Source organism: Thermothelomyces heterothallicus (genome assembly GCF_042370625.1).
Source record: "Thermothelomyces heterothallicus CBS 202.75 unplaced genomic scaffold P884_scaffold_12, whole genome shotgun sequence".
Classification (NCBI taxonomy): Eukaryota; Fungi; Ascomycota; class Sordariomycetes; order Sordariales; family Chaetomiaceae; genus Thermothelomyces; species Thermothelomyces heterothallicus.
Window position 1 is genome coordinate 456,119 of NW_027192573.1, and position 22,941 is coordinate 479,059.

At 57.8% G+C, this 22,941-nt stretch overlaps 7 protein-coding genes across 7 annotated transcripts in view; 2 read left to right on the forward strand and 5 right to left on the reverse strand.

The window, feature by feature from the left end:
- The window catches only part of P884DRAFT_201263 (uncharacterized protein), a gene marked incomplete at both ends in the record, with an annotated part of 1,023 nt that extends 150 nt beyond the window's left edge, over positions 1 to 873 (forward strand). The window contains one exon of the mRNA XM_069438346.1: positions 59 to 873. Within this exon, the coding sequence (XP_069297303.1) occupies positions 59 to 873 (815 nt within the window). The remainder of the gene's footprint in view (positions 1 to 58) is intronic.
- A 956-nt stretch (positions 874 to 1,829) lies between these two features.
- Positions 1,830 to 3,170, reverse strand: P884DRAFT_300044 (uncharacterized protein; the record flags this gene model as incomplete). Its single annotated transcript, XM_069444732.1, has 1 exon — positions 1,830 to 3,170. One exon carries the CDS (start codon positions 3,168 to 3,170, stop codon positions 1,830 to 1,832), a length of 1,341 nt encoding a protein of 446 aa, XP_069297304.1.
- Positions 3,171 to 3,662: 492 nt separating this feature from the next.
- Positions 3,663 to 5,158, reverse strand: P884DRAFT_24604 (uncharacterized protein). Its single transcript, XM_069440452.1, has 3 exons — positions 4,570 to 5,158; positions 4,394 to 4,453; positions 3,663 to 4,315 (listed from the first exon to the last, which is right to left on the reverse strand). Exons 1-3 carry the CDS (start codon positions 5,025 to 5,027, stop codon positions 3,715 to 3,717), a joined length of 1,119 nt encoding a protein of 372 aa, XP_069297305.1. The 5' UTR covers positions 5,028 to 5,158; the 3' UTR covers positions 3,663 to 3,714.
- A 927-nt stretch (positions 5,159 to 6,085) lies between these two features.
- Positions 6,086 to 7,569, reverse strand: P884DRAFT_201618 (branched-chain alpha-ketoacid dehydrogenase kinase; the record flags this gene model as incomplete). The annotated part of the gene is made up of 2 exons (XM_069438369.1): positions 6,086 to 7,289; positions 7,355 to 7,569. The coding sequence occupies 2 exons, from the start codon at positions 7,567 to 7,569 to the stop codon at positions 6,086 to 6,088; spliced, it is 1,419 nt and encodes a 472-aa protein (XP_069297306.1).
- Positions 7,570 to 8,216: 647 nt separating this feature from the next.
- P884DRAFT_201453 (uncharacterized protein) lies at positions 8,217 to 8,608 on the reverse strand (the record flags this gene model as incomplete). Its single annotated transcript, XM_069438360.1, has 4 exons — positions 8,217 to 8,307; positions 8,367 to 8,435; positions 8,487 to 8,527; positions 8,591 to 8,608. 4 exons carry the CDS (start codon positions 8,606 to 8,608, stop codon positions 8,217 to 8,219), a joined length of 219 nt encoding a protein of 72 aa, XP_069297307.1.
- A 479-nt stretch (positions 8,609 to 9,087) lies between these two features.
- On the forward strand, positions 9,088 to 13,385 carry P884DRAFT_285273 (uncharacterized protein). Its single transcript, XM_069443753.1, has 6 exons — positions 9,088 to 9,465; positions 9,524 to 9,594; positions 9,665 to 9,774; positions 9,838 to 12,056; positions 12,115 to 12,395; positions 12,462 to 13,385. The coding sequence occupies exons 1-6, from the start codon at positions 9,393 to 9,395 to the stop codon at positions 13,191 to 13,193; spliced, it is 3,486 nt and encodes a 1,161-aa protein (XP_069297308.1). The 5' UTR covers positions 9,088 to 9,392; the 3' UTR covers positions 13,194 to 13,385.
- Positions 13,386 to 13,855: 470 nt separating this feature from the next.
- Positions 13,856 to 19,382, reverse strand: P884DRAFT_300048 (glycosyltransferase family 2 protein; the record flags this gene model as incomplete). The annotated part of the gene is made up of 3 exons (XM_069444733.1): positions 13,856 to 15,251; positions 15,338 to 19,015; positions 19,087 to 19,382. The coding sequence occupies 3 exons, from the start codon at positions 19,380 to 19,382 to the stop codon at positions 13,856 to 13,858; spliced, it is 5,370 nt and encodes a 1,789-aa protein (XP_069297309.1).
- Between the last annotated feature and the right edge of the window lie 3,559 nt (positions 19,383 to 22,941).

The window sequence follows — 22,941 nt, forward strand, 5'->3', positions numbered from 1 at the left end:
AAACCAACTTAAGCCGAAACACACCTCCGACGAAGAGCGAGCTCACACCCGGCAACAGACATAACTCCCAAAGTCCACGTCTACTCCATTCCTCGTGATGCCGTAGCCACAGCCGCAGGCTACGCCGCAGCATCCTGGACCGCTGACCCGCGCAACCCCATCTTCACCGCCCGCCTGCGTGTGCTCGAAACCTCTTTTACGACCTCCTCCTCCTCACCCGAAACCAAAGGAGGAGAAGAAGAAGAAGAACAAGAAGGAGAGCTGCAGATCAAGGTCGACATCCTCCTGGAGGACCCCTCCACGGGCTCCCTCTTCGCCGCCGCGCCCTACACGACGCCCGCCGCCGTCGAGCCCACGACCGATAGCTCCCGCTTCTTCGCCGTGCGCGTGCAGGACCCGAGCGGGAAGCAGAAGGCCACGCTCGGGGTCGGCTTCGAGGAGCGCAGCGAGGCGTTCGACTTTGGCGTCGCGCTGCAGGAGGCGACCAGGGCGCTGGGCCGGTCCCGGCCCGGCTCCTCGTCCGGCGGCGCGCGGCAAGGCGCTTCCGGGGGGAAGAGCGGCGGCGGCGGCGGCGGCGGCGGGGCCAAGGCGGGCGCGGGCGCGGGCGCGGCGGAGGAGAAGAGGGACCTGAGCCTGAAAGAAGGGGAGACCATCACGGTCAACCTGGCCGGTACGAGGTTCGCCGGGCGGCGGGCCGCCAGGTCCGAGTCCCAGGGGGGGAAGAAGAAGGAGGAAGGGGAAGAGCCCCAGAGCCTGTCGGCGTTTGCGCTGCCGCCCCCGCCCCCGCCGAGTGCGCGGGAAGTGCGGGCGCAGAAGAGGCTGAGTGCGCAGCAGCTTGGTTTTGACGACGGGCAGTTTGGGGAATTTGCGTGATACCCTAAGAGCACCGCGTTTCCCTGCAAAATGACATTCCCATTACTTCGATCACCGGAGCTATGGGCGCGGGCGTGCGTTGAGAGGGCTGCAGCTGTTTCTCCGCGGACGAGACGATGTCTTTCCACATCCCTGATCAGCGATGGCCGGTTGGGATGCGCCCGTTCGGCTCCGTAACCCAGGGGTGGGCCGCACCCGGCGGGTTTCCGGGCTCGACCCCTCGTGGAAGAAGCGGGCCTTTCCTCGACCCCGGGATCTCCGTCGACTCGATGCCTCGTTTCAAAACTCAAGGAGAACAATAACAAAGCCAGGAAGCTATAGAAGATTCTCGGGGCTTACTAGATCTAATACATCCACCTGCTGACCAAGGGCTGTTCCTCAAGCTTACGTCAATTGCCCACCCATCGTACAGCCCCGTCTTGGCCCCCTTGTCAATCCGCGTTACGACGAAGCAGCTGATTGCCGGAGCTTAAACTAGTGCCACTCGCCCGAGATGTGTAGTGGAGCAGCAGTCTTGGAATCAGTCTCTGAAATATAAGCCATCACGCCGTGCACCATACCTGCCACGACCAACTCTGACTCGGCGACACGGGTATCAGTAGACCTAGAATGTCAGAATATTGCATGCACGAACGGACGACAGCACTGGAAGTAGCGTTCATGAGTATTGGAACTACTGCCTCGGCTTGCCTTTGTGAAGGGTTGGAACAGACCGTCGTCCAAACAGAAGCATGCCATTTATCTTGTAACACGAAGAGTGGCTGTCCTACCTCACCTGGACAAGACGGGTGAGCCGCTTTCTCTTGAGCTTGACCACATAGCAAGGTAGTCCCCAAATGCCAGTCAGCATATACCATGTTGCATTCCCACGACGTCCTCCGCCAACTGAGACCCAACCGTGTGACGCACCCCTTTTTTTCAAGCCAAGCAATGGAATGTCCCGTTCCGCTGGTGTCCTAGCCACCGGGTGACGACGACGACGACGACGACGACGACGACGACGACGAGCTGTCTCTCCGCGATCTAAACGACACTGCCGTCAGAACCGGCAAGCTCATGCGCTTATCACTCGCCGTGCGCGGCAGCGGGTGACAAAGCGACGTCCTGCGCAGCGTGTCCTCCCATCGCCGCGCGGGCCGTTCCTCGGCGTCCTCCCCATCAGAGTGCCAACCACGGGAGCCGCCGGGCACTCTCTTCCGATGAGAAACCCGCTCGCAAAAGCCATCTTCCTGCTCTCCAAAAACGACCCCGACAGGTCCGTCTTCGTCCCAAGCCTCGCTTGTCGTTCCGTGCCCATCAACGACCAGCGACGCACCGGCCCCCTCTGGACCTGAACACGGCTCGCCCTCTTCCTCGGCCCTCTTCCCGCCGGCATTCTCCCCGTTCGAGGCCAGACTGTCCTCTCCAACTCTATATTGCTCTCCCAACCCCGCCGCAGAATCCCCCCTCTCCCCTTTCCCCCTCCTCGTCGCCATCGTTGACGTCGCACCCGCCGCAGCGCAGCACGCGCGCGACCGGATGCCCTCGTCAAGGGTTAGCCTGCTGGCGGGCGTAAAGCATGGTGACAGCGGGCTCAGCACAGAGACCGATCCCGCCGAGGCGGAGGCGGGTTCAGGACAGCGAGGGGAGTAGTCGGCCACGGAGGAGCGATCCGTGGTAGCGGTGGCTGGACTGCCGTCATCCTGTCGCTCTCGCTGCTGCTGCTGCTGCTGCTGCTGCTGCTGCTGCTGCTGTTGTTGTTGTTGTCCTTGTCGCTGGTGAGGGTACTGGCGGTGGTGGAACTGTTGTTCCTGGAACGGGCCGCCGACACGGCAGACTTCGCCGAAATGATCAAAGCCGAGCCCGCCAGGGGTGGGCAGTTGTAAAGGGACGAGCGGGCGGTAAGCTGGATAGGGTAGGAGTGGTCGTTGTTGGTGCCGGTGCTGGTAGGCCAGCACCCAGCGGGCGCGATTCTGGAGCTCGACGTGGATCTCACTTAGGCGGAGGAGGATGAGCTGCTCCTGCTGAGTGCTCTCGGCGATTTTGGCGCGGAGAAGGGAGGCTTCCTTCTTGCACTTCCTCGTCTCGGAGGCGGGGGAAGCGACTGTGGCGGCCGCGGCGAGCCGAGCTTCGACGGCGGCATAGCTGTGGAAGAGACGGGCTGCGCGGTTACCCTGCTTTTGCAGGTCGTAGAGAAGGTAGGAGCGTTCCCGGTGTAGTTCATCCAAGGGTCGGGAATCCAAAGCTTGGGTGGGTAGCATGAAGTTGTTGTTTGGCGAGCAAGCGGGTTGACGGATCGAATTCGTCGTTGGCGGCATTACGGTACCTGGACGAGGACACTTCTATGGCTGGGTTACCTTGTCGATGCTGCTACCGGCGGCCGCGGCAGCGGCGTGGGATATGTCTTGGGGGACACGAGCCTGCTTGTTTCGTCGAGCAGGTGCATAACTTTTACATAGGTTGAGAGACGCGACTCGAACGGATGAGCAAAAAAGCACCGCTCGGACTTCCATGGCCGGAGTCGTGAGCCGCGCTCTCAATCCAGGTCTTTAAGATAAGAGCTGCTGCAGCCCTCGAGGTCGCAACCCCAACGTTTAGTTATTGGACAAAGGGGCCAGCAGAGCAAATGGGCGTTGACAACCCGGTCTGCCACTTGTTTGCCATCAGGAACCGACCGTCATTCGCTGTGATGAGAGACGCCCCCACCATTTTACACGGCTTGCTCGCGAAGCATGGTGTGGCGCTCGAGGCGCCGTAAAAGAGGGAGCAGGGGGGAGGAGGGGGGAGGAGGGGGAAGACATTCCAGTCGACTCCCTTTCGCCGTAGCGTCGCTCTGGAACGCAATCTCCGGACGGCCCATGCTCAGAGATTGAAGCCGTCGTGCCCGGGGGGGTCGCAGAACCGCCAAAGCCCTGCCTCCTCGGCAGCCTTTCGGACGGAGCCGATCTCTTCTTTCGTCACAGCGCGATTGATTTCGGCATAGCGTCTCTCGGTCGCATCGTCGCTCTTGTCGGCGGCGGATTGCTTGGCTCTGGCTTTTGGTCGGCCGACGTAGGCGTCGGGGTGGTACTGCTCCATGATGTTGACGAAGCAGTCCTTGGAGACTTCGGTCGCGAGGAACTTCATAATCTCGGCGCCCTCGGCCTCGAAGCCCGGCATGACAAGGTGACGCACAAGGAGGCCTTTCTTGGCGATGCCGTCGGGGGTGAAGCAGAGATCGCCGACCTGGGCGTGCATCGCTTTGATGCTCTCCCTCGCCGTGGCCGCGTAGTCGTCCGCCTTGAGGAGGCGCTTGGAGCTGGCAGGCGACCACAGCTTGAAGTCGGGGAGATAGATGTCGACGAGTCCGTCCAGCAGCTCGAGCGAGGCCAACGAGTCGTAGGCCGAGGTATTGTAGATGATGGGCAAGGTCAGCCCGTTGTCACGCGCGTGGAGGATGCTCAAAGCAACCTGGGGAACGACACTGCCGTAGATGTTCAGCCAAAGCTAGCGACGCCGGGTGGGCGTTGGGGGGGGGGGGGGGTATTTGGCCGCCACTTACTGCTCCGGCGTGATGAGGTTGATATTGTGCACCTTGCCGACCTCCTGCAGCTTGATGAACCTGTAACTCACCGGTTAGTTTCCCCTTTTTGGGCTTATAAGCAAGCCACCGCGCGGGGGAGGAGACAAATAATAAATAATGAAAGAAATCCAAACAGAACAAAATAAAATACTTGCCAATCTCCCAGTTCCTCGGGCGTCAAGTCCTGGCCGTTCCGCTGGTGGGAAATGTCGTGATTCTGGCAAAAGACACAGCGCAGGTTGCACATGCTGAAGAAGACGGAGCCGCTTCCGTTGTGTCCCTGGACGCAGGGCTCCTCGCCAAAGTGCGGCGCGATGACGTTGACCTTGACCTTGTCGCCGATGAGGCACATGCCCGTCGTCTCGTACCGGTTGACGCCGCAGAGGCGCGGGCACAGGTTGCAGTTGCGGAGGTGGGCGTACGCCTTGGACCGCTTCTTGGCCGCCTCGGTCGAGCTCAGTCCCATGTAGCGCGGCGTGTAGTCGTCGAGGAGGAAAGGCGGCGCTAGGTGCAGGGAACGTCTGAAGGCCGCCTCTCCCTCCGCCCGTAGCCGCTTGATAGGACTAGAAACACGGCGCGGCGGTCCGCCGAAAAGGCGAGTTATTGCCTGCATCTCTTCTCCTATTCCTCGATTCTCCTATTCCTCGATCTCGGTCTGCGGCTCAGTTTCGATCCCGATCTCGAGCCGACTGCAGAACAAGCTCCAACTCCAAGCTTCAACTTGAGCTCGAAATCTAGGTCCTAGAATATCTCAGTGACGATTAATTTACATTGTGAATCGAACATTAACAACCGGGAATTATGGATTATTCCTGGTTGGAGATAGATACCCAACCGCCTTGTTTCGCCGCAATGCGATCTGCGAGTTGTTATGGATGAACCTTTGTCGGTTTCGGCACCTCGGGAGTATGGTGTACGGTAACTACCTTCTGAGCGGGTTTCCGTACTCTGTCCTTGGTACGGAGTACCTTATCGCGTTAGCGCCACTTTCTGTGTGGAACCAGTTACCGCGTATGTACTTCGTACAGTACATACGAGATACGGATACAGAGCAACCTCTACCACGGCCTTCCTTTGCTTTTTACTTGGAATGCTGCCGTCTCTCAAATTCTTGGCTGTGGATGTTCTAATCTTGCCTCTATGCTTCTCAATGTAGGCGGCAGTACGGATAACATAGCCATTCTCTGCCCAGTCTCCAGTTGTACGTAATCCGTAATCGGTGAAGGTAAAAGACCAGCAAACGTATTCGTGACTGCCTCCGTATTCGTGTAACAGTGATTATTCTACCGGACTTGAACACTGCCGTGAAGCACAACAGGAAAACGTTTCGATCGGCCACAAAGAGACCCGGGCCGTCTCCAACAGGCCCAGTGTCCCGACGCCCTTCACCGTTCTAGTCCGCATCGACCCCTGACCTCCAAAACGCCCAAGGCGCAATTCGAGCCTTTCCCACTCTGCCGGCCATTCCGTTCTATTCCCGATTGTACCCCCAGCAAGTCTAGAGTCTCCTCCACGGCTACTTCTTCTTCGCGGCCGTTGTCGTCTCTTGTCTATTGATTACCGGCTACAATCAGCACTTTCCCCTCCTCGGCCGTCCCCAGAAGTCTGGAAAACCAGACAGAGTAAGGAGCGGGGAGCGGGGAACGGGGGAGAAAAAGAAAAGAAAGACACTCACTCAATCTTGCCCACCCCCTTCAACCGCAGGTACACATCCGTTCCCCAGCCGTGCAGGCTCTGCACCGCGATGCCCCCGCCAAAGTACTCGGCGTACGCCCTGCTCAGCGGCAGGCCGTACCCCAGCCCCGCGATGGAGCTCCTCCCGTTGCTCGCCGCCGAGATGACGCTCAGCGCGTCGCTGGTACCGTAGCTGTTACCCCAAGAGGCCGAGGACGGCGGCGGGGACCTCCCTCCCGGCATGTAGTCGTCGTCCGACTCGTTAAAGGTGGTGAAGGAGTAGTTCCAGATGTGCGGCAGCACGTCCGTGCTGATGCCGCCGCCGCGGTCGCGGATGCGGATGGTGACCCCGGGGGCGTTGTCGTCGAGCGGCGCGATGGCGTCGCGGTCGAACGCGCCACGGGACTCGTGTGGCGGGCCGAGGCGGACCTGGACCTGCTGCTGCTGCTGCGACGGCGGCCTGACGTCGGGCGGCTCGGGAGCGATGGTGATGACGACCGGCTCGCCGGTCTTGCCGTTCTCGACCGTCGCGCGGAAGGCGTTCTTGAGCAGCTCCGTGATGATGTACTCGAGGTGCATGGGCACGAAGGCGAAGGTCGTGTCGGGTTCGCCGTCGACCACCCACCGCGGCCGGACGCCGTAGTTGAGCTCGCAGATGTCGGCGACGAAACCGCCGCACGCGTCGACGGTCGAAGCCGGGCGCAACGCCGTGTCGATCACGCCGATGTAGCTCGGGTGTTCGGGACACGGGGTGGGGCTCGCGGACGGGTCGAAGTGCGGCGTGCTGCTGAAGTGCAGGGCAATGTGCTGCTCGGCGACCAGGCGCGTGCCGATGCGGGCGCGCAAGTGCTCGTCCAAGAAGCGCGTCACCTCGGCCGGCGAGATGTATTTGCGGCACTCGAGAAATCCTCGGGCTAGGATGGGGATCGTGTCGGTGTGCGTCTGCACCAGCTCGGCCAGCACCTCGGTGAAGCGTATCTCATCTTCCAGGTTGCTGATGGTGCGACCCTGCCAGGGCAGCAGGGTGGAGAGCGAGTGCTGGTAGTTGTTGTAGATCTTGCTAATGTTGGGGTTGGAAACGACAATGTACGGGAGGTTGCGCAGTGCTTGGATGCGATGCGCAAGCCGTATCGGCAGCAGCGAAAGCGTGAAGCGGGCAGAGGCCAGAAGGGCCTCGGCCGACAACGGAGGCCGGCCGTGTCTAGAGTCGGAGGAGCGGTCAGCTAAACAGACAGGCACGGACAGACATTGATGAGGAGACGTTACTTGACGAGATCCGCAAGGCTTAACGGGTGTAAAGGCTGCTTGGCCAGGAGGGGGACAACGTCGTGATCGTGTCGGCGCCGTTCTCGGTCTCCATGATGGCGCCTCTGTGGGGGGTCCTTCAGGTGCTGCGACGTTGACGACGCCCTCGCGCGGCAATTGAGTCCTGAGATGGCCCTGGGGGGAGACCACAGCGGCCTGACAATGGCACGCCTCATGTCGACATGTTTGCGCAGACTCGGCTAGCGTAGTAACCTCCAAGACGGAGATGGCTCTTGTGCTCTTCGGTGTAAATGACGGCCGCTCGTGTGACTCTTTCCGGGTTTAAACGAACGAGGTCAAAGCAGTCTCCTGCGCCCCACGCAAGCAAACCCAGGCCCTATGACGACAGGGCCTAACCGCATCGGGTGGCCCCAAAAGTCGCTTGCTGTGTAACATAGTACTGAGCTACTCAGTACATACGTACCGCCCCTCCCATACAGCCCGATTACTGGCCGACCAAAGACGATCCGGCAGTATTGAAACGTCGAGCCCAAGAGAACAAGAAGATGCAAAAGAATTTGTGACACGGGTATGTGGTATAGAGAGCTAGCACTAGGAAACCAAATTCTTGACAAGACGTGCTGGCTGCGAACGACACAACCAAGAAGGTAAAAAAGCTGGCAATGCAATTGGTGTCTCCGGTCTAAGGTACGTTCAAGTTGGAAGGGTTATTGTCCAATCAATGCACTGCGGTGCTCCAGCGGCGGACAAACGGCCAAAGTTGTTCCAACAAATTGAACAAAGAACAAAGCACATCCCCGCCCGCGATCATGCCCCCGCATTGGTCTGCCCGAGTTGTTGCCCCTGATCAGCCCGTCGCGCCCTATTGAGTTCGGACCACCTGGTCCCTCTCGACGGCCTCGACATGTTCATGATTTTCAAGGGTGTGAATGGTGTCTTCGGGGAAAATAACTCTGATGGCCTCGCGTCAGTAGTCCCGAAACCTGTGCGCAGTGGTTCGTGGTTGCCTTACTGGAAACCCTTGATCAGGCTGTACTCGTGGCCGATCTGGCCGCCTTGGTCGCGGGCATGTTGCTTGGCCCTGCACGGCGTCAGCCATCTATAGATCGGACACGGCACAGCTGTAACTTACGCTTCCACCTGCTCGGCGGTCGCGTCCTTCTTGCAAGTCACCTGCGCTCCCGAGTTAGTGCTGCCCGGCAACAGGGCAGACCAGGCGTCCCGAAAAAGACTTACAATGTAGGAGGCGGGCATGGCTGCTGTTGGATTTTGTTTTTGATGTGTGGTTGCGCTGGATTGTAGTGTCGTCGGGTGCGGTTTTGCTTTGGAAGACTTGGTGAATCCACAGGACCTCACGGTTTGGGCGTTGGGCCTACTTATAAGTTGAAGACGAACACATCCGGCAGCTGCTCGTTTGGGCTGGAGTTGGAGGCCCAGTTGGCGTGACGCGGCTTGCGAAGGCCACAAAAGAGGGGCATACGTCATGCGACCGACGCTCAGCTTCCATGGCAATGTTGCAGCCATCTGGACTCGAACGTTTCGGTCCACCACGCTTACCAGTGGCGGAGTTTTAGTGATAAGTGGTGTGCCCGCACCTCAGAACCAGGGCAGTGCGTCTCTCTCTGGCCTCATAGTTATGCCGAATCACCCCTTGCTAAGTATCAGGGTTTTCAGGTTGGGCGAGAATGAACATGAACAATGCGCGGATGTAATCCGTACTCCGTACGGTAGTATGCAGTCCAGGGTAGGGACCGTAGAAAGGGTCTGATACGCTCTATATACGTAGTAGTACGGATCCGTAGTTACTCCTCCTTCCCTTTCTGTCCCACCCCGCTATTGCTACAGAGAACTTCCGTGTTCTGCGCAAAAGCCCCACTGTTGCACGTATCGATAACCCGTATCGCTTAGCGCCCGCCATCTTGTCGCCCAAAAATTTCTGGAGCTTTGCAGAGAGGCCATGCATCGAGAGCGAGCGATACCCGCGACTTGACCTGGTTGCAGCGACCATTCGAGGCACACCAGAAAGGGGCCTTCAACAATGGAAGCGCAAACGCACAAGCCGCATCGGGCTTCCAAGAAGTCCAAGGAGAAGAAGGCAAAACACCAAGCGGGTTAGTACGACGCAATTCATCCCATTGTAATAGCGCTGTGTAGGCTCACGCGACGCAGGTCAAAACCCCAAGGCGTTTGCCGTCTCCAACCCCGGCAAGCTCGCCAGACAAGCCGCTCGCTCCCACGATGTATGCCCATTGCCTTGAATGAATACACATATATATTGCGACCGTCCTTAACTGACTCCCCGTCCCCCAGATCAAAGAGAAGCGGCTTCACGTCCCCCTCGTCGACCGCCTTCCCGATGAACCGCCCCCGCGACTCGTCGCCATCGTCGGCCCTCCGGGCGTAGGCAAGACGACCTTACTGTACTTGATTTCCCCATTTGAACTGGATTGAGAGGGTTGCGTCACTAATCAGTCGTCGAACAGTAAATCTCTGATCCGCCGATATGCGAAAGAAACCATCTCGGAACCCGTGGGGCCTATCACGGTCGTCACCTCCAAGAAGCAACGGTTGACCTTCATCGAGTGTCCGAATGAGCTAGAGGCGATGGTTGACATTGCCAAGGTTGCCGACATTGTGTTGCTGATGATTGATGGAAATTACGGCTTCGAGATGGAGACGATGGAATTCCTCAACATTCTTGCCGCCACTGGCATGCCAGGCAACGTCTTCGGTATCCTCACTCACCTCGACCTCTTCAGGAAACCGCAGGCGCTCAAAGACGCCAAGAAGAGGTTAAAACATAGGTTGTGGACCGAGCTCTATCAGGGCGCCCATCTCTTTTATCTCTCTGGCGTCTTGAACGGCCGCTACCCGGACCGCGAGATTCACAACCTGTCCCGCTTCCTCTCAGTCATGAAGAACCCCCGCCCGCTCGTGTGGAGAAATTCACACCCCTACACCGTCATCGACAATTACCGAGACATCACCCACCCGACCAAGATCGAGGAGGACGAGAATTGTGACCGGACCATTGAATTGTCAGGCTACCTGCGCGGCACCAATTTCGCCGCCAATGGCCAGAGGGTGCACATTGCTGGCCTGGGGGATTTCACAGTATCCAGCATGGAGGTATTACCAGACCCGTGTCCGACGCCCGCCATGGAGCAGGCTCTGGCGAAAGCTACCGGCAAAACGGGCAGGAGGCGCCTGGATGAAAAAGATAAGAAGTTATGGGCGCCTATGGCTGACCGGAGTGGCATGAAAATCACCGGTGACCACATTGTCATCACCCGGGAAAAGGGGTTTACCTTTGACAAGGATGCCGAGGGCGTCGAGCGGGGTGAGGGCGAGCAGCTCATCGTCGATCTTCAAGCTGAGCGGAAGCTTCTTGGCCAGACCGACAAGGGAGTCAAGCTTTTTGCGACTGGGGAGCAGATTACTGAAGTGCCTGAAGAGGCTGACTCTGGGAGGAAGACCCAACGAAAGGCTCGCTTCGTCGAGCGGGACGACTCTGATGACGAAGGGGATGTGCCAGAAGACGAAGGATTTGTCAGCGGAGACGAGGAGGAAGAGGGAAAGGAGGAGGAAGGGTCCGACGCCGAAGCCGAGTTCGACGAGAACAAGCTCGGGAAGCTCTTTCGAAAACAGGCAGACAAGGATGAAGGGGATGATATCGCCTTTGCTGACAGCGACTCAGACCTCGGTTCCTTGTCAGGAGAGGAGGATCTGGAGGACCTAGACCACGACCTTGACGAGGACCAGGAGGACGAAGAGTTTGACTCGGATGAGGAAGGTGCAGCGGTCAAGTGGAAAGACAACATGGTGGAGCGGGCGAAGATGCTCCACGGGAAGAGGCGGCCGTACCGGGCAGTGGACCTCGCCAGGTTCATGTACGATACGACGTTGACGCCCAAGGAGGCCATCAAGAAGTGGAGAGGCGAGGAGGACGAGGAGGCGGAGGACATTGAACAGGATGAGGATGACTTCTTTCGCAAGACCGGAGACGACGAAAAGGAGGAGCAGGCAGAAGACCGGACGATACCCCACTTCGATTACGATGACCTAGCCGCCAAGTGGTCGAGCCAAGACGCCGTTGAAGCTCTGAGGACTAGGTTCACCACGGCTAATCTGCTTGATGAAGAGGGCGGAGACGGCGGGTCTGGTGACGATGACGAGGAAGGCTTCGGCGACGACAATGACGAGGGTGACGGCGCTTTTGAAGACCTAGAAACCGGAGAGACACACGGTCCTGAGAAAGGGGAAGAGAAGAAGGACGAGGAGCCCGAAATGAGCCTTGAGGCAGAGCGAGAGAAAAATGCCCGCCGAAAAGAGGAGCTTAAGCTTCGGTTCGAAGAAGAGGATCGCGAGGGCTTCAAGAACGACAGGGCGATAGCGAGAAGGGAAGCCGGAGACCAGGAGTTTGGCGAGGACGAGTGGTACGAAGCGCAGAAGGCCATGCTGCAAAAGCAACAAGACATCAACAAGGCTGAGTTTGAGGAGCTTGACGAGACTCAACGGACCGCGGTCGAAGGCTACCGGGCTGGCAAGTACGCCAAGATGGTTATCGGCGGCGTCCCTGCCGAGTTCGTCAAGCATTTCCAGGCGCGGATGCCTATTATTGTGGGTGGCCTGTCGCCTACAGAGGATCGGTTTGGGTTTGTCCAGGTGAGAATCAAGAGGCATCGGTGGCACAAGAAGATTCGTACGTTTTCCATAACCCCAAGTCTCACTAAACCCGGAGACGCTGACTCCTATCACAGTCAAGACGGGCGACCCCTTGATCTTCTCGCTTGGCTGGCGGAGGTTCCAGACCCTCCCCATCTACTCCATCTCGGATTCCCGAACACGGAATAGGATGCTCAAGTACACCCCGGAGCACATGCACTGTTTCGGCACCTTTTATGGGCCCCTGATCGCCCCCAACACGGGTTTTGCCTGCTTTCAGTCCTTCTCGTCGTCTAACCCGGGCTTCCGGATTGCGGCAACGGGCACGGTATTGAGTGTTGACGAGTCAACGGAGATCGTTAAGAAACTCAAGCTTGTATGTCCTCGGCCCTGAGCTGAGCTGAGCTGAGATGAGAAGAGACGGACGCTGACCCCTTTGCAGACCGGTACACCGTACAAGATTTTCAAGAACACGGCTTTCATCAAGGACATGTTCAATTCTGCCCTTGAGATTGCCAAGTTCGAAGGCGCCGCCATCAAAACCGTGTCCGGCATTCGCGGTCAAATCAAGCGCGCCCTGGCCAAGCCCGACGGCCACTTCCGCGCCACCTTCGAAGACAAGATCCTGCTGAGCGACATCGTCTTCCTCCGGGCCTGGTACCCTATCAAGCCGCACCGCTTCTACAACCCGGCCACCAACCTCATCGGCTGGCAGAGCATGCGCTTGACGGGCCAGATCCGCCGCGACGAGAACATCGAGACCCCGCTCCAGAAGAACAGCCAGTATCGCAAGATCGAGCGGCCGGAGCGCCACTTCAACCCGCTGCGCGTGCCCAAGGCGCTCGCCGCCAGCCTTCCCTTCAAGTCGCAGATCGTGCAGACCAAGGCGCAGAAGAAGGAGACGTACATGCAGAAGCGCGCCGTGGTCGTGCGCGGCGAAGAGCGCAAGGCTCGCGACCTCATGCAGAAGCTCACGACCATCCGCAAGGAGCAGGTCGCCAAGCGCAGGGCGAAGAAGGAGGAGAAGCGGGAGGAGTATCGGAAGAAGATTGCGGAAATCGAGGAGCGGCTGGAGAGGAAGGAGAAGCGGGAGAAGCAGGCCTACTGGGAGAGGGAGGGTCGGAAGAGGAAGTCTGGGGATGTTGGGGGCGGCGGGGGCAAGAGGAGGAAGTGAAGCGGGCATATAAGATAGATGTGGCTGGGTTGGTAAGGATAGCGGCTGCTCCTTTTTTCTGGCGTAACCGCTGTAAAGAAAATTGTGAAGGTACATACCTTTGGCGTTGTCCACCGCCCTTGGTCTGTGTAGGTACCCCAGTGGTCGATATTGTGAAGGTTCTCAAATGAAACGAAACAAGAGGTATGCAGTATTAACTAATCCATACATGAGGTGCTGATTCCATGGACTACCTCAAGTCACAAGTCCTTTGTAACAACTTGCACCTGGGGGTCAGGAAGAAGCCGGGCTCGTGTCCTTTCTCTTTTATTCGTCGCATTCAATCAGAAACAGGCTGGTTCGATAAACACAAATGAAAAAAAAAAAGAAAGGAAAAAAAAAAAAAAAAAAAAAACACTGGTCTGCTGACGAGGTACTTATGATACTACCTAGGTAGCCGGCAATAGTGAATTAATATCTCTAGACCAAGTAGACAAGACAAGAGACGCAATCGAGAGACAAGACCAGAGTGAATGATCCAAACCAATGCTACTCAGTGACCCAATCCAACCCCCCCGAAGGCCAAAAGGAAGGACACCAGAACAAGAGACGAATGAACCTTTTCTATCCATATCAAGACACCCCACAGCCCTCCATCGTATTATTAGTGGCAGCCAAGCACATCACATATTCGCCAGCTCATTGTCGATCTGCCGATCCATGAACGTCCTCCTTTCGCCTGTCAACTCCGTCTGGAGCCGCTGCTCGACCAGCGCCCGCACTTGCTTCTTAGTAACCGTGTCGAGATCTACTTCCCTCAGAACCGATTGGATCGCCTCAATGATTGCCGCGTCATCCACGGCACCACCGGCGGAACCCATGCCGCCACCGCCAAAGGAACCCGTGCTCAGATCCGGGTGGAGGCCGAGCCTACTGGGGCTGGCCGAGGCCATGGACAGACGACTGTTTGTAGCGCCGCGGAGGTTCGAGGCGCTGCCGCTGCCGGGGAAGTCGGCATAGGGTGTGTGCGAGCGACCGATGCCGCCGCCCATGGTACCCATCGACATCATGCTCTGGCGGTGAGCAGCGTTGGGGTTGTCCGTGTAGGGAGTGGTGCCGAGGAGAGTGCTGGTACGCGTCATGGGGCCGGGGTTGAAGGGGGTACCTGGTGTGGGGGGCATGTAGGCGCCCGCACCAGGGCGACCGGGGAGATTCAAGACGGAGGGCTGGCGGACGGATGAGTAGACAGACTTCATATCATCCATCTCATAGTTCTCCTCGTACATGCCCATGGCGCCGTCCATGCCGTACTTCTCCGAGTGGCCGCCGCGACGGCCGGGGAGGTTATTGGCCAGGGCGTAATCATCCCAGCGCTGGAGGGGTATGGAGCGCGGGTCGAAGCCTTCGTCATCGACGGCCACGACTTGTTTCTTGCCTGACTCGCCGATGACAATGCGAGTGTTGCCCCAAGTGAAGTTGTCCTGATTCCAGAACGAGTAGATGGGCAAGATGAAGAAGTAGACCGGGAAGGCGAGAATGTAGATGATCATCCAGCCGATGTGTTGCCACTGGCGCTTGAGGATGAAGATCAACGCCTGAAGACCGTACACAGCGGCCAACATGACGATGGAGATGAGAGGGAACGGGCCGGTGCGCGTGATAACCGTGTAAAGCAGCCAGCCAAGGTAGACGCAGGTTGCCGGGAGCATGACGGTGCCGATGAGATCGATGAACACGATGAAGCGCATCGAGAAGAAGCAGAAACCGCACATCTCGGGAAGGAACATCAACTCGACCAAATTGTGAATAGTCGAATTGATCCAGCGGCGACGCTGAGACAGCAAGACACTCCACTTCTCGGGCGCCGCCGTTTGGCAGTAGGCATCCGGGATGAACTTGTACGACATGTAGGGGAAGTACTTGGTCATCAAGGTGGTCAAGTAGCGATCCTCGCCGAGCGACAACAGATTCTTCTTGTGGAGCGTGTCCACATTGCAATCGCTATACTCGCGGATGATGTCGTCCGAGATGATCAGGGGCTTGCCCTTGTCAGCGGTTCGGAGCCGGTACATGCAGAAACTGAGCACCAGGTCAGTCAGAGAAACCTTATGGAGTCGCCCCCGGGGGGGGGGGGGGGGGGGAAGGGGAAAAAAAAAATGGCATACCATCCTGGCAAACAGGTGACGCTGCCAAACAGGGACTCGAAGGCCTTTGCGAGGTGATGCGAGATGTAGTACTCGTAGACCTGGATCATGGTCCACCACGAGCGCTCCTCGTTTTGCAAGCTCGTCTCGCCACAGATGCCCGCAATCTTGGCGTCGGCGGCGCAGGCGGCTACCAGGCGGTTGAGCGAGTCCTCACGAACGCAAGTATCGGCGTCAACCATCAGAAGGTACTCGTACAGCTCAGGGTCCACACCAATAATGTTGTTGATATGGTGGAACATCTCCAGCTCGAGGGGGTTCATGGGTGCCCGGTGGTGGACACGGTTGAGGAAGCTCAAGAGGAGGATTTGTGAATCACGCTTGCCGCGATTGCCGGGCTTGGTCTTCTCCCGTTCCGACTCCTTGCCCACCTTGACGACCACGAGGTACGGGACAACGTTGCCTTCGTACTCGTAGAGGCCAGAGTAGACCTTGCCGTAGTTGAGCTGCTCGCTGCCCATGCCGACCGACTTGAACGGCAGGGCGGGCGGGTCGACCTTGGGGTCGACGCCGAGGATATCCAGGACAATCTTGGGGGTGGGACGGTCGTTTCCGCCGCCGACAACGATACCATCGCAAATGACGCAGATCAACTTGCGCTTGTTGTCGTACTGCAGAGCAGTGAGCGAATCTAGCGCCTTCCGCAGCGAGTCTTCGCCTTCGGTGTACGCAGGCACCTGGCAAATAACAAACTTGTCCTGGGGTGCCGGGCGTCTCTTGGAGCCGAACTGGAGGGCGGACACGAACTTGATAAGGATCACGGCACAGAGGACGGCGGTGAAGGCGATGAGGATCCACCTGTTGAACTGGCACCTGGCCGACTGGCGGTAGTCCGTAATGCCGATGTAGAATCGGTTGTTAAGGCAATTGAACGTGTTCTTGATCTTGACGGCCTCGGTGGCGTTCGCGTTGTCCAGGATCTGGCGGAAGGTGTCGGTCAGATCCTGGCCCGGGTTTTCTTTGACAGCGCTGACGATCTTGTCGTGGAGGAAAGCCGTGCGAGCATTGTTTCTCATGACCTCCTGAGTCTTCATGTAGTCGGTCAGGTCATAGACCCTGTTCTCCCAGAGGAACCACGGTCGTTGGTAATCATCTCCCTCCTGCTTGATTTGCTTCGGCTCCCAGACCAGGTTGCCAGTGAAGTACGGCTTCATGCGAGGGAGGAATCGCTTGGAATACCAGTCCACCTTTCCCATGGGGCCGGTGGGGTCCCTGGCGTAGTGGCCCGAGACATGTTCAGCGATGGGATACTCGAGTGAGGTGTTGAGGGTAAGCTGAACCGTGGGGTCTGTCACCAGCCCGGGGCAAGCCAGGGTGAGAGGCACGATGAAGTAGTTGCTCAAATCCATGCCGGCCAGGGGCTCCATGTAATCGCGCGAGCTCGGGTACTCCGGGGTGCCGTGATCGATTTTCCAGAACTTCGAGATATCGTACACCTTGCCGTGGATGCTGACCCAAAAGTCGTTATCTCCCAGATGGTGCGAGACCTCGTTGCGAGACCACGCCTTGTCATAATCGGGACAGAGCAGTTTACCGAATAAGATGATCCAGAAGACGAGGATGCCGTTGAGAAGGGCGATAATGAAGCAGAGAACGAGTTTCTCCCGCCACGCCATGCGCACATCAGGCCGCTTCATGCGCCCGACGTACTTCAGGAGCGGCGACGGGATCCAGAAAGTAAGAATCCAGACAAGGGTAACCCACGCCCTTCTGGTGGAGGAGATGGGCTGCTCCGTGATCTTTTTGCCCTCCGCGAGGTCGGCGTCAAGGCCGACAAACTGGCCGTCGGCGTTGTAGTAGACGTCGCCTCTGTGGGTATCGCCCTTGGTGCCGAGACCATAATCGCCATTGCTGGTGTTACGCATGCCGGTCATGCCGGTGGGCGCAATCGAGGGGGCCATCGCGGGACGGAGCCCTCCCAGGGTAGCCTGGCTCATGTTCCTCTGGTGAACGAGGTGCTCGCGGCTGCCGTTGGAGGAAGCGTCGTGGAACGGCTGCGGTGGGAAAAAGCCGCTCCCGGTAGCAGAGTATCCGGTACCGAGACTGGTCGGCGGCATCATGTTGGGCATGCTTCCGAGTCTCTCGGCCCCGGCGGGGCTCATATCGAGTGCACATTCGGCCTCCCACCAGGCGTGCTCCCGCATCCAGACGCGCTCACGGCCCACCACCACATCGCCGTTGGCCCACCCGCGCTCGAGGACCCAGCTCTCGATACCGTCGCGGCCGTCCATGCACCCCAGCATACGGTAGCGGGCGACAAACTCGTCAAAGTCGAAATCGACCGTGTAGTCGAGCTGCTTGTTCCGCCGGTTCGACCACTCGGGGAGTCGCCAGGCTCGCAGTTGCCTAGACACGGTGCCGGCCGACCAGGCCGAATTGACGGACGGCAGGGCGGCCAGGCTGGCTGGCGACTCGTCGGTCGGGTGTATACAGAGGTGGTACCACGCCCGACTGGTGCTGAGGAGGGCAGATAGGTCGATACGACCGCCGCGGCCCAGAGTGATACCCTCGGCGGGAACGGGGATAAGCAGCTGCTTCAAAAAGCCATCCTCTTCGGCGGCGAGCGCAATCCTCTCGAGAACCTCTTCCCGCTTTTCGAGCATGTGCTGCCTGTCCCTACCGAGCGACCCAACCGTGATGCCCAACTCGGGGCCGGCCTCAGCCACAGCGTTCTGCATCTCCCGCAAGATGGAACTGCCCGGGGAGGGGACCTCGAGGCCATCCTGTTTCATCTCCGAGTTGATGCCCTGGTTGTCATCGAAGACGCCCTGCATGGCAACTGCCTTGCCCAGGTTCGGGTCGGGAATCTCGAGGAAGTGGAGGCAAACGGTATCTCCAGTGTCCTCGGCCGAATTGGGCGTCCTGCCCCCCTGGCTGCCGTCGGCCGACTCTTCCCCGTCCCTGATCCGGCCGACCTGAGCCGCGATGGCCTCGTTGGCCTTCCTGATGACCCAGTCCACCAATGCTTCGTACATGCCTGCAAGGAGCGTGGCACGGTCATCGGTGGTACACTTCTTGGCCAGAACTTCGGGTTCCAGGCCCAGGAGGCCGCTGACGTCCTCGCTGACCTCCTCCAAGACGTCCTCGTCCACGTGGTAGTCGATCGTGTCGCCCAACTTTAGCAGGCCGGCAAGAGTGGAAATGAAGTTGCGGTGGGCGGAGCCCTTGATGCCAATCTCCTTGAGGGCGGACCGGAAATCGTCGGCCGCGGTACCATCATCTGCAGTGGGCAAGTACGAAGGCGGATCGTACGTGCCTGAGCGGGCCAGGAGGGTGTAGCTGGAGGCGCTCTTGAGCCCGAGGAACTCCCGCTCGGCCGGAGTAGACGCCGAAGTGAGAAGGTAATAGAAAGCGTCAAAGGCGCGGTGGCCGGGCTGGGCTGGGATGCGCAACAAGCCCTTCTCGGTGTCAATGCCGCCCTGCGACAAGGCCACCGAAGCGCCCACGACCTTCCCGGCAAGGTTGAGGGTCAGCGTCACCCCGAGGGCGACCTGCCTTGGCGTCGAGGGGTTATAGGGTGTTACGCATCGGAGGAGTGGCTCGATCGCCTGCAGCGACTGGAAGACCGAACTGGGAACGGGTACGGGAAGTGACGAGAGGGCCAATCGGAGCAGCGAAGGTGTGGATGTGTGCAGCGAGCTGGCAACGGTTAGCAACCCCTTCCCTGGCAGGCCGGACATGGAGACATTTGGCAGCAGAGTACTACTTACCCAAGAATGATGCAGCCGTCCTCGGCACGGCGGCGAGCATGTTCCCACGCCCGCGTTATCAAATCGGCATCTACCGTGCCGCCGACATGGCCGGTGGGCCCCGGCTGTGATGCCGTGAGCCACGTGTTGACGACAAGACTTGTCCCGGCATCGAGCTGGTATGGTTGGGAAGAGAGATAGCTGTTATGGATCGAGTTCAGCAACGTCGTCGACGACACCTGGGACTGCTGACCGCCCCGAGAGCCTCCCATCCCCGGCTCTGAGGCCATCGAGTACACGGACATGCGGTTCGCCATGCTGTCGAGCGGTAGGTTGCGGCCCCCCAAGAGGGACACGGCCGAAAACGCGGGCTCGACTCAACTAGCCAGGACGGAGGGGCCTTGCTCTTGGATTTTCCTCGGATCGCGGTGTTTGCGGTGATGTTGACAGCCAGGTCTCCCGGTTGTGCAGCGCTCCAGAGGCTCGTCCAAATGGGCTGTACAACCTAAACTAAAACAGGATAGAACGACTGATAGCAATATTGAACCTAGCGAGTGGTGGCCGGATGAGTCGTGTTGTGGTCGGGTTCTGGCGGAGAATGCGGGCTGGTCGCGGCGGCAACGGATCAAGGAATCCTGTGCCTCCCCGGTGCCCCTTCCCTTAGCAGGCAAGAGAATTAGGGGGGGAAATCGCGCCAGACAGACTTTCAAGAGGGAAAAAAAACAACGACCGAAAAAAAAAAAAAGAAAGGTACCCGTCAGAGCGAGTGAGACGGTTCGAATACAAAAACGCAACAAGGAGATTTGCTGCCAAAGGCAAACTGCGGCCGGAAAATGCCCCCAATTGAGCAGACACAACAAGCGAGCGTGTTGGCGGCAGGGCAGGTTGCTTGGTCGGGTGGTGTGCCCCAGGGGTGCTTGCCCAGAAAAGATCCATCGTGGCGGTCGTACGAGGTGGCTGCGGCGGGCGAAATCGACCAGTTGCGCAGAACCACGCCAAGCAAACCTGTGTGTGTGGACCGGACCTGGTGTGGACCGGGATTTTCATGGTGTTGCCGCGGAAAATTCTAGGCCAACGCCGGATCGGACCTGGAATGACGGGGAATGCACTCATCACACGCTCGTAGTTACTTGGCAAGAAAAAAAAACAAACCATGTTCTATTTGGTTACTCGTGGAATTAACGAGCAGAAATAGAGCTCGCTACGTGCATATACAAGATGTGACTGCCCTTGCATTCACAAAACGCAGTGCTCTACTCCATACATTTATGCGCTCTATGGAGGTTTGGACTCTGTCGTAGCGTCTTGATGTGTCTTGGGAGGGAGAGATCTTCGATAAGTTCAGCTCTTTGTCGCCCGTTCATCCAAGCGGATCTCCGCGTCGTTGCAGCTGGTGAGTGGCGTCAGGTGGATGACTGGAGGGGAGGCTTCTGAAGCAGCGCGGCAGTGCAGGCCTAAAAAAGGGTCTGCGGTCGCTCCCGGCGGTCGAATACGAGGGCCTGACAGCATGGGACGGGGGGTCTGACCAGATGATGCACTCCACACGAGCACACCTAGTTAACCTGGATCACGCACCCGACACTGCGGTTATAGTTAACTTGTTCTGGCACGATTGTCCGCATAAACTCCGTCTTATGCACGGTATTGATGTTATTGGCAACAGTACCATGAGGCCCTGTGCAGAGACCGATGACTCGCATTTTTCTTTCGCGAGGTCCCTCGGATTACTATACACCGTGTATGTATTGGATGGACAGCCTTCGCAGGCATCATTTCCACAGTGCTCCGTAGTGGCTAGTCTTTGTTTCACTCGCTGATCCTTGTCTCGTGTCGCTTCCACGGGCCAGCTACCTATAACTTGGAGCTTTACTTGCATATGCTGCGTAACGGCATTGGCCAGAGCAATACTGCTAATGAGAAAGGATTGATGTGTGTGTGTATGCACCTGTACCTATTGCTCTTGGAAAGTTGGTTTCTAAACCTATTATTTGGCACATACTTGATATGCTGGATTCTTTTACAGATGTCTCTGGAGATGAGGTACTCGATATATCTACCAATAGGTAGGAAATCGGATAGCTGCCTTGGGTATTATGCTCTGTAACTATATACGGGGTAGCACATCATGTTATAGGTACAAATGTATAGTGCAATCTTTAAATCCGGACCTCCGCTTGCATCCTACATTCGGGGCTGTTCAATTGTCTTGAAATGTCGAGGATAATGCTGGCTAAATAAATGTAGATCAGATTAGACCTCGGATGTCAATGTGATCACAACATGAGCCTTTGCGATCAGCAGCGGGACAGTATGTTTGTTGCTCAGTTGTGGCTGGGTCCTCTCCACCCTTCTAACCCCTAACACCTACGCAGTTGATGCCTGGCGTGGGCCGCAGAGAAGCAGATCCTGAAACAAGGTACTGGTACTCAACGGCGTAGCGAACCTTTCACCAACATCTCATATGGCTCTTCTGGAAGGAGTAAGAAGGATGAAAAAGAATCAATCAGCCACCATGCAGGAATCCCCCGATGTCCGAGCACTGATACAGCAAAGCAACCTCCGATAGAGGCTTCGTGCTAAGACCCCTCCTTTCCGTGTTATGTTTTGCCACTCGGCCAAGCAAAGCCAATGAAGAGAAGCAGATGCCAGAGGATGGTGGTCGTGTACCGAGCACGGAGAAGACACTGCGCAGTAGTCGCTAGCAGGAGTTACACTCGGCTAGATACCGATGTGCAACTTGACTAAGCTTTTGGTAGACTGCGCAAGTACTAACTACAGTATAACTACTGTATCCCGTAATCCGTACAGTAAAAGACACACTTCCAGGTTTGCTCGAAGAATCCCTAAAAGAGCCAAAAGAGAAGAATAAATATGCTGCGCTCGCACAATACAGTACACAGTACATAGTAAGCAAGTGCCTACCCAAAGGCCGATTCCTGAGCTTCCACAAAACTTATTCTGAAATATGCAGCTATCGAGGAGTCACGTCGGGGGAGTGTCGCCTAGCGAAGTCTGAAATGCAAGTTACTCCGTACCAACCGGTCAACCAACCCCTGCTTCCCCAACTCCTGGTCCTGAAATGCGATCCACTGCCAATGGGCTGGCTGATGCGGCAACGACCTGATCCTAGTCACGAGTCGAGTTGAAGCGCTCCGGGACTATAAACCACGAAGCAGAAAAATCCCAACTAAACCTGCTGTAGTGCGTGAAGGAGGGGTTTCTTCGAGGTGGTTCTATGGCAGGTCAGACTGTGCATGAACGAGTCCCGGTGGGTGGTATCCATAGTGTACGGATCCGTCTATACGATGGAAGGTTGCGTTCCAGATCTTGTTTATTTTGGGCCACTCCTGGAGCTGTGATCCAATGCCTGTCCGGCTTGGACCCCCCCCCCCCCCTTCTGCCAATCAGGTGGAGTCCATCGGAGGCGCCAGTTCGTATGAATCTTCGCACTTGGTCGATGGCGCCTTCCGTAGCAGGGATTCCTGCCCGGAGACCACGGCCGCTCCCCCCTTTCCCAGCCCGGCTCGGCCCAGCCAAAGCCAGCTCAGCGCGTGCGAACAGAGCACTTTCAGTTGAAGGCTCGCTGGGCCGAGAGAGAGGCTTGCATTCTGTTCCATTCATCGCCTAGGCGACTTCCCCAGTCCCGCCAGACATTTTGTCAACGCTCGCTACCCCGTGTCCTTCGTTTTGGCACACGTTCGTTCCAGGCGTTGTTTCTTTGGCACATCTTCACATACCATTCGTTCTAGCATCTGCTTCTACCCGCTAGTCTTATTTTAATTTTTTCTTTTTTTATTAGCCTTCACAAATCGAGATTGCGGGTAGTCGAGTCCCCTGCCACTGCCGCCAACGGGCCCGGAACCCCGAACGGTGGCT

Bases quoted from the DNA above. Each gene is read 5' to 3' on its own strand.
- P884DRAFT_24604 (XM_069440452.1), bottom strand. From the start codon at position 5,027: ATGCAGGCAATAACTCGCCTTTTCGGCGGACCGCCGCGCCGTGTTTCT. The intron at 4,454-4,569 runs GCAAGTATTTTA...GGTGAGTTACAG, and splicing joins CCCGAGGAACTGGGAGATTG to GTTCATCAAGCTGCAGGAGG. The intron at 4,316-4,393 runs GTAAGTGGCGGC...CATCTACGGCAG, and splicing joins AACCTCATCACGCCGGAGCA to TGTCGTTCCCCAGGTTGCTT.
- P884DRAFT_285273 (XM_069443753.1), top strand. From the start codon at position 9,393: ATGGAAGCGCAAACGCACAAGCCGCATCGGGCTTCCAAGAAGTCCAAG. The intron at 9,466-9,523 runs GTTAGTACGACG...CACGCGACGCAG, and splicing joins GAAGGCAAAACACCAAGCGG to GTCAAAACCCCAAGGCGTTT. The intron at 9,595-9,664 runs GTATGCCCATTG...CCCGTCCCCCAG, and splicing joins AAGCCGCTCGCTCCCACGAT to ATCAAAGAGAAGCGGCTTCA.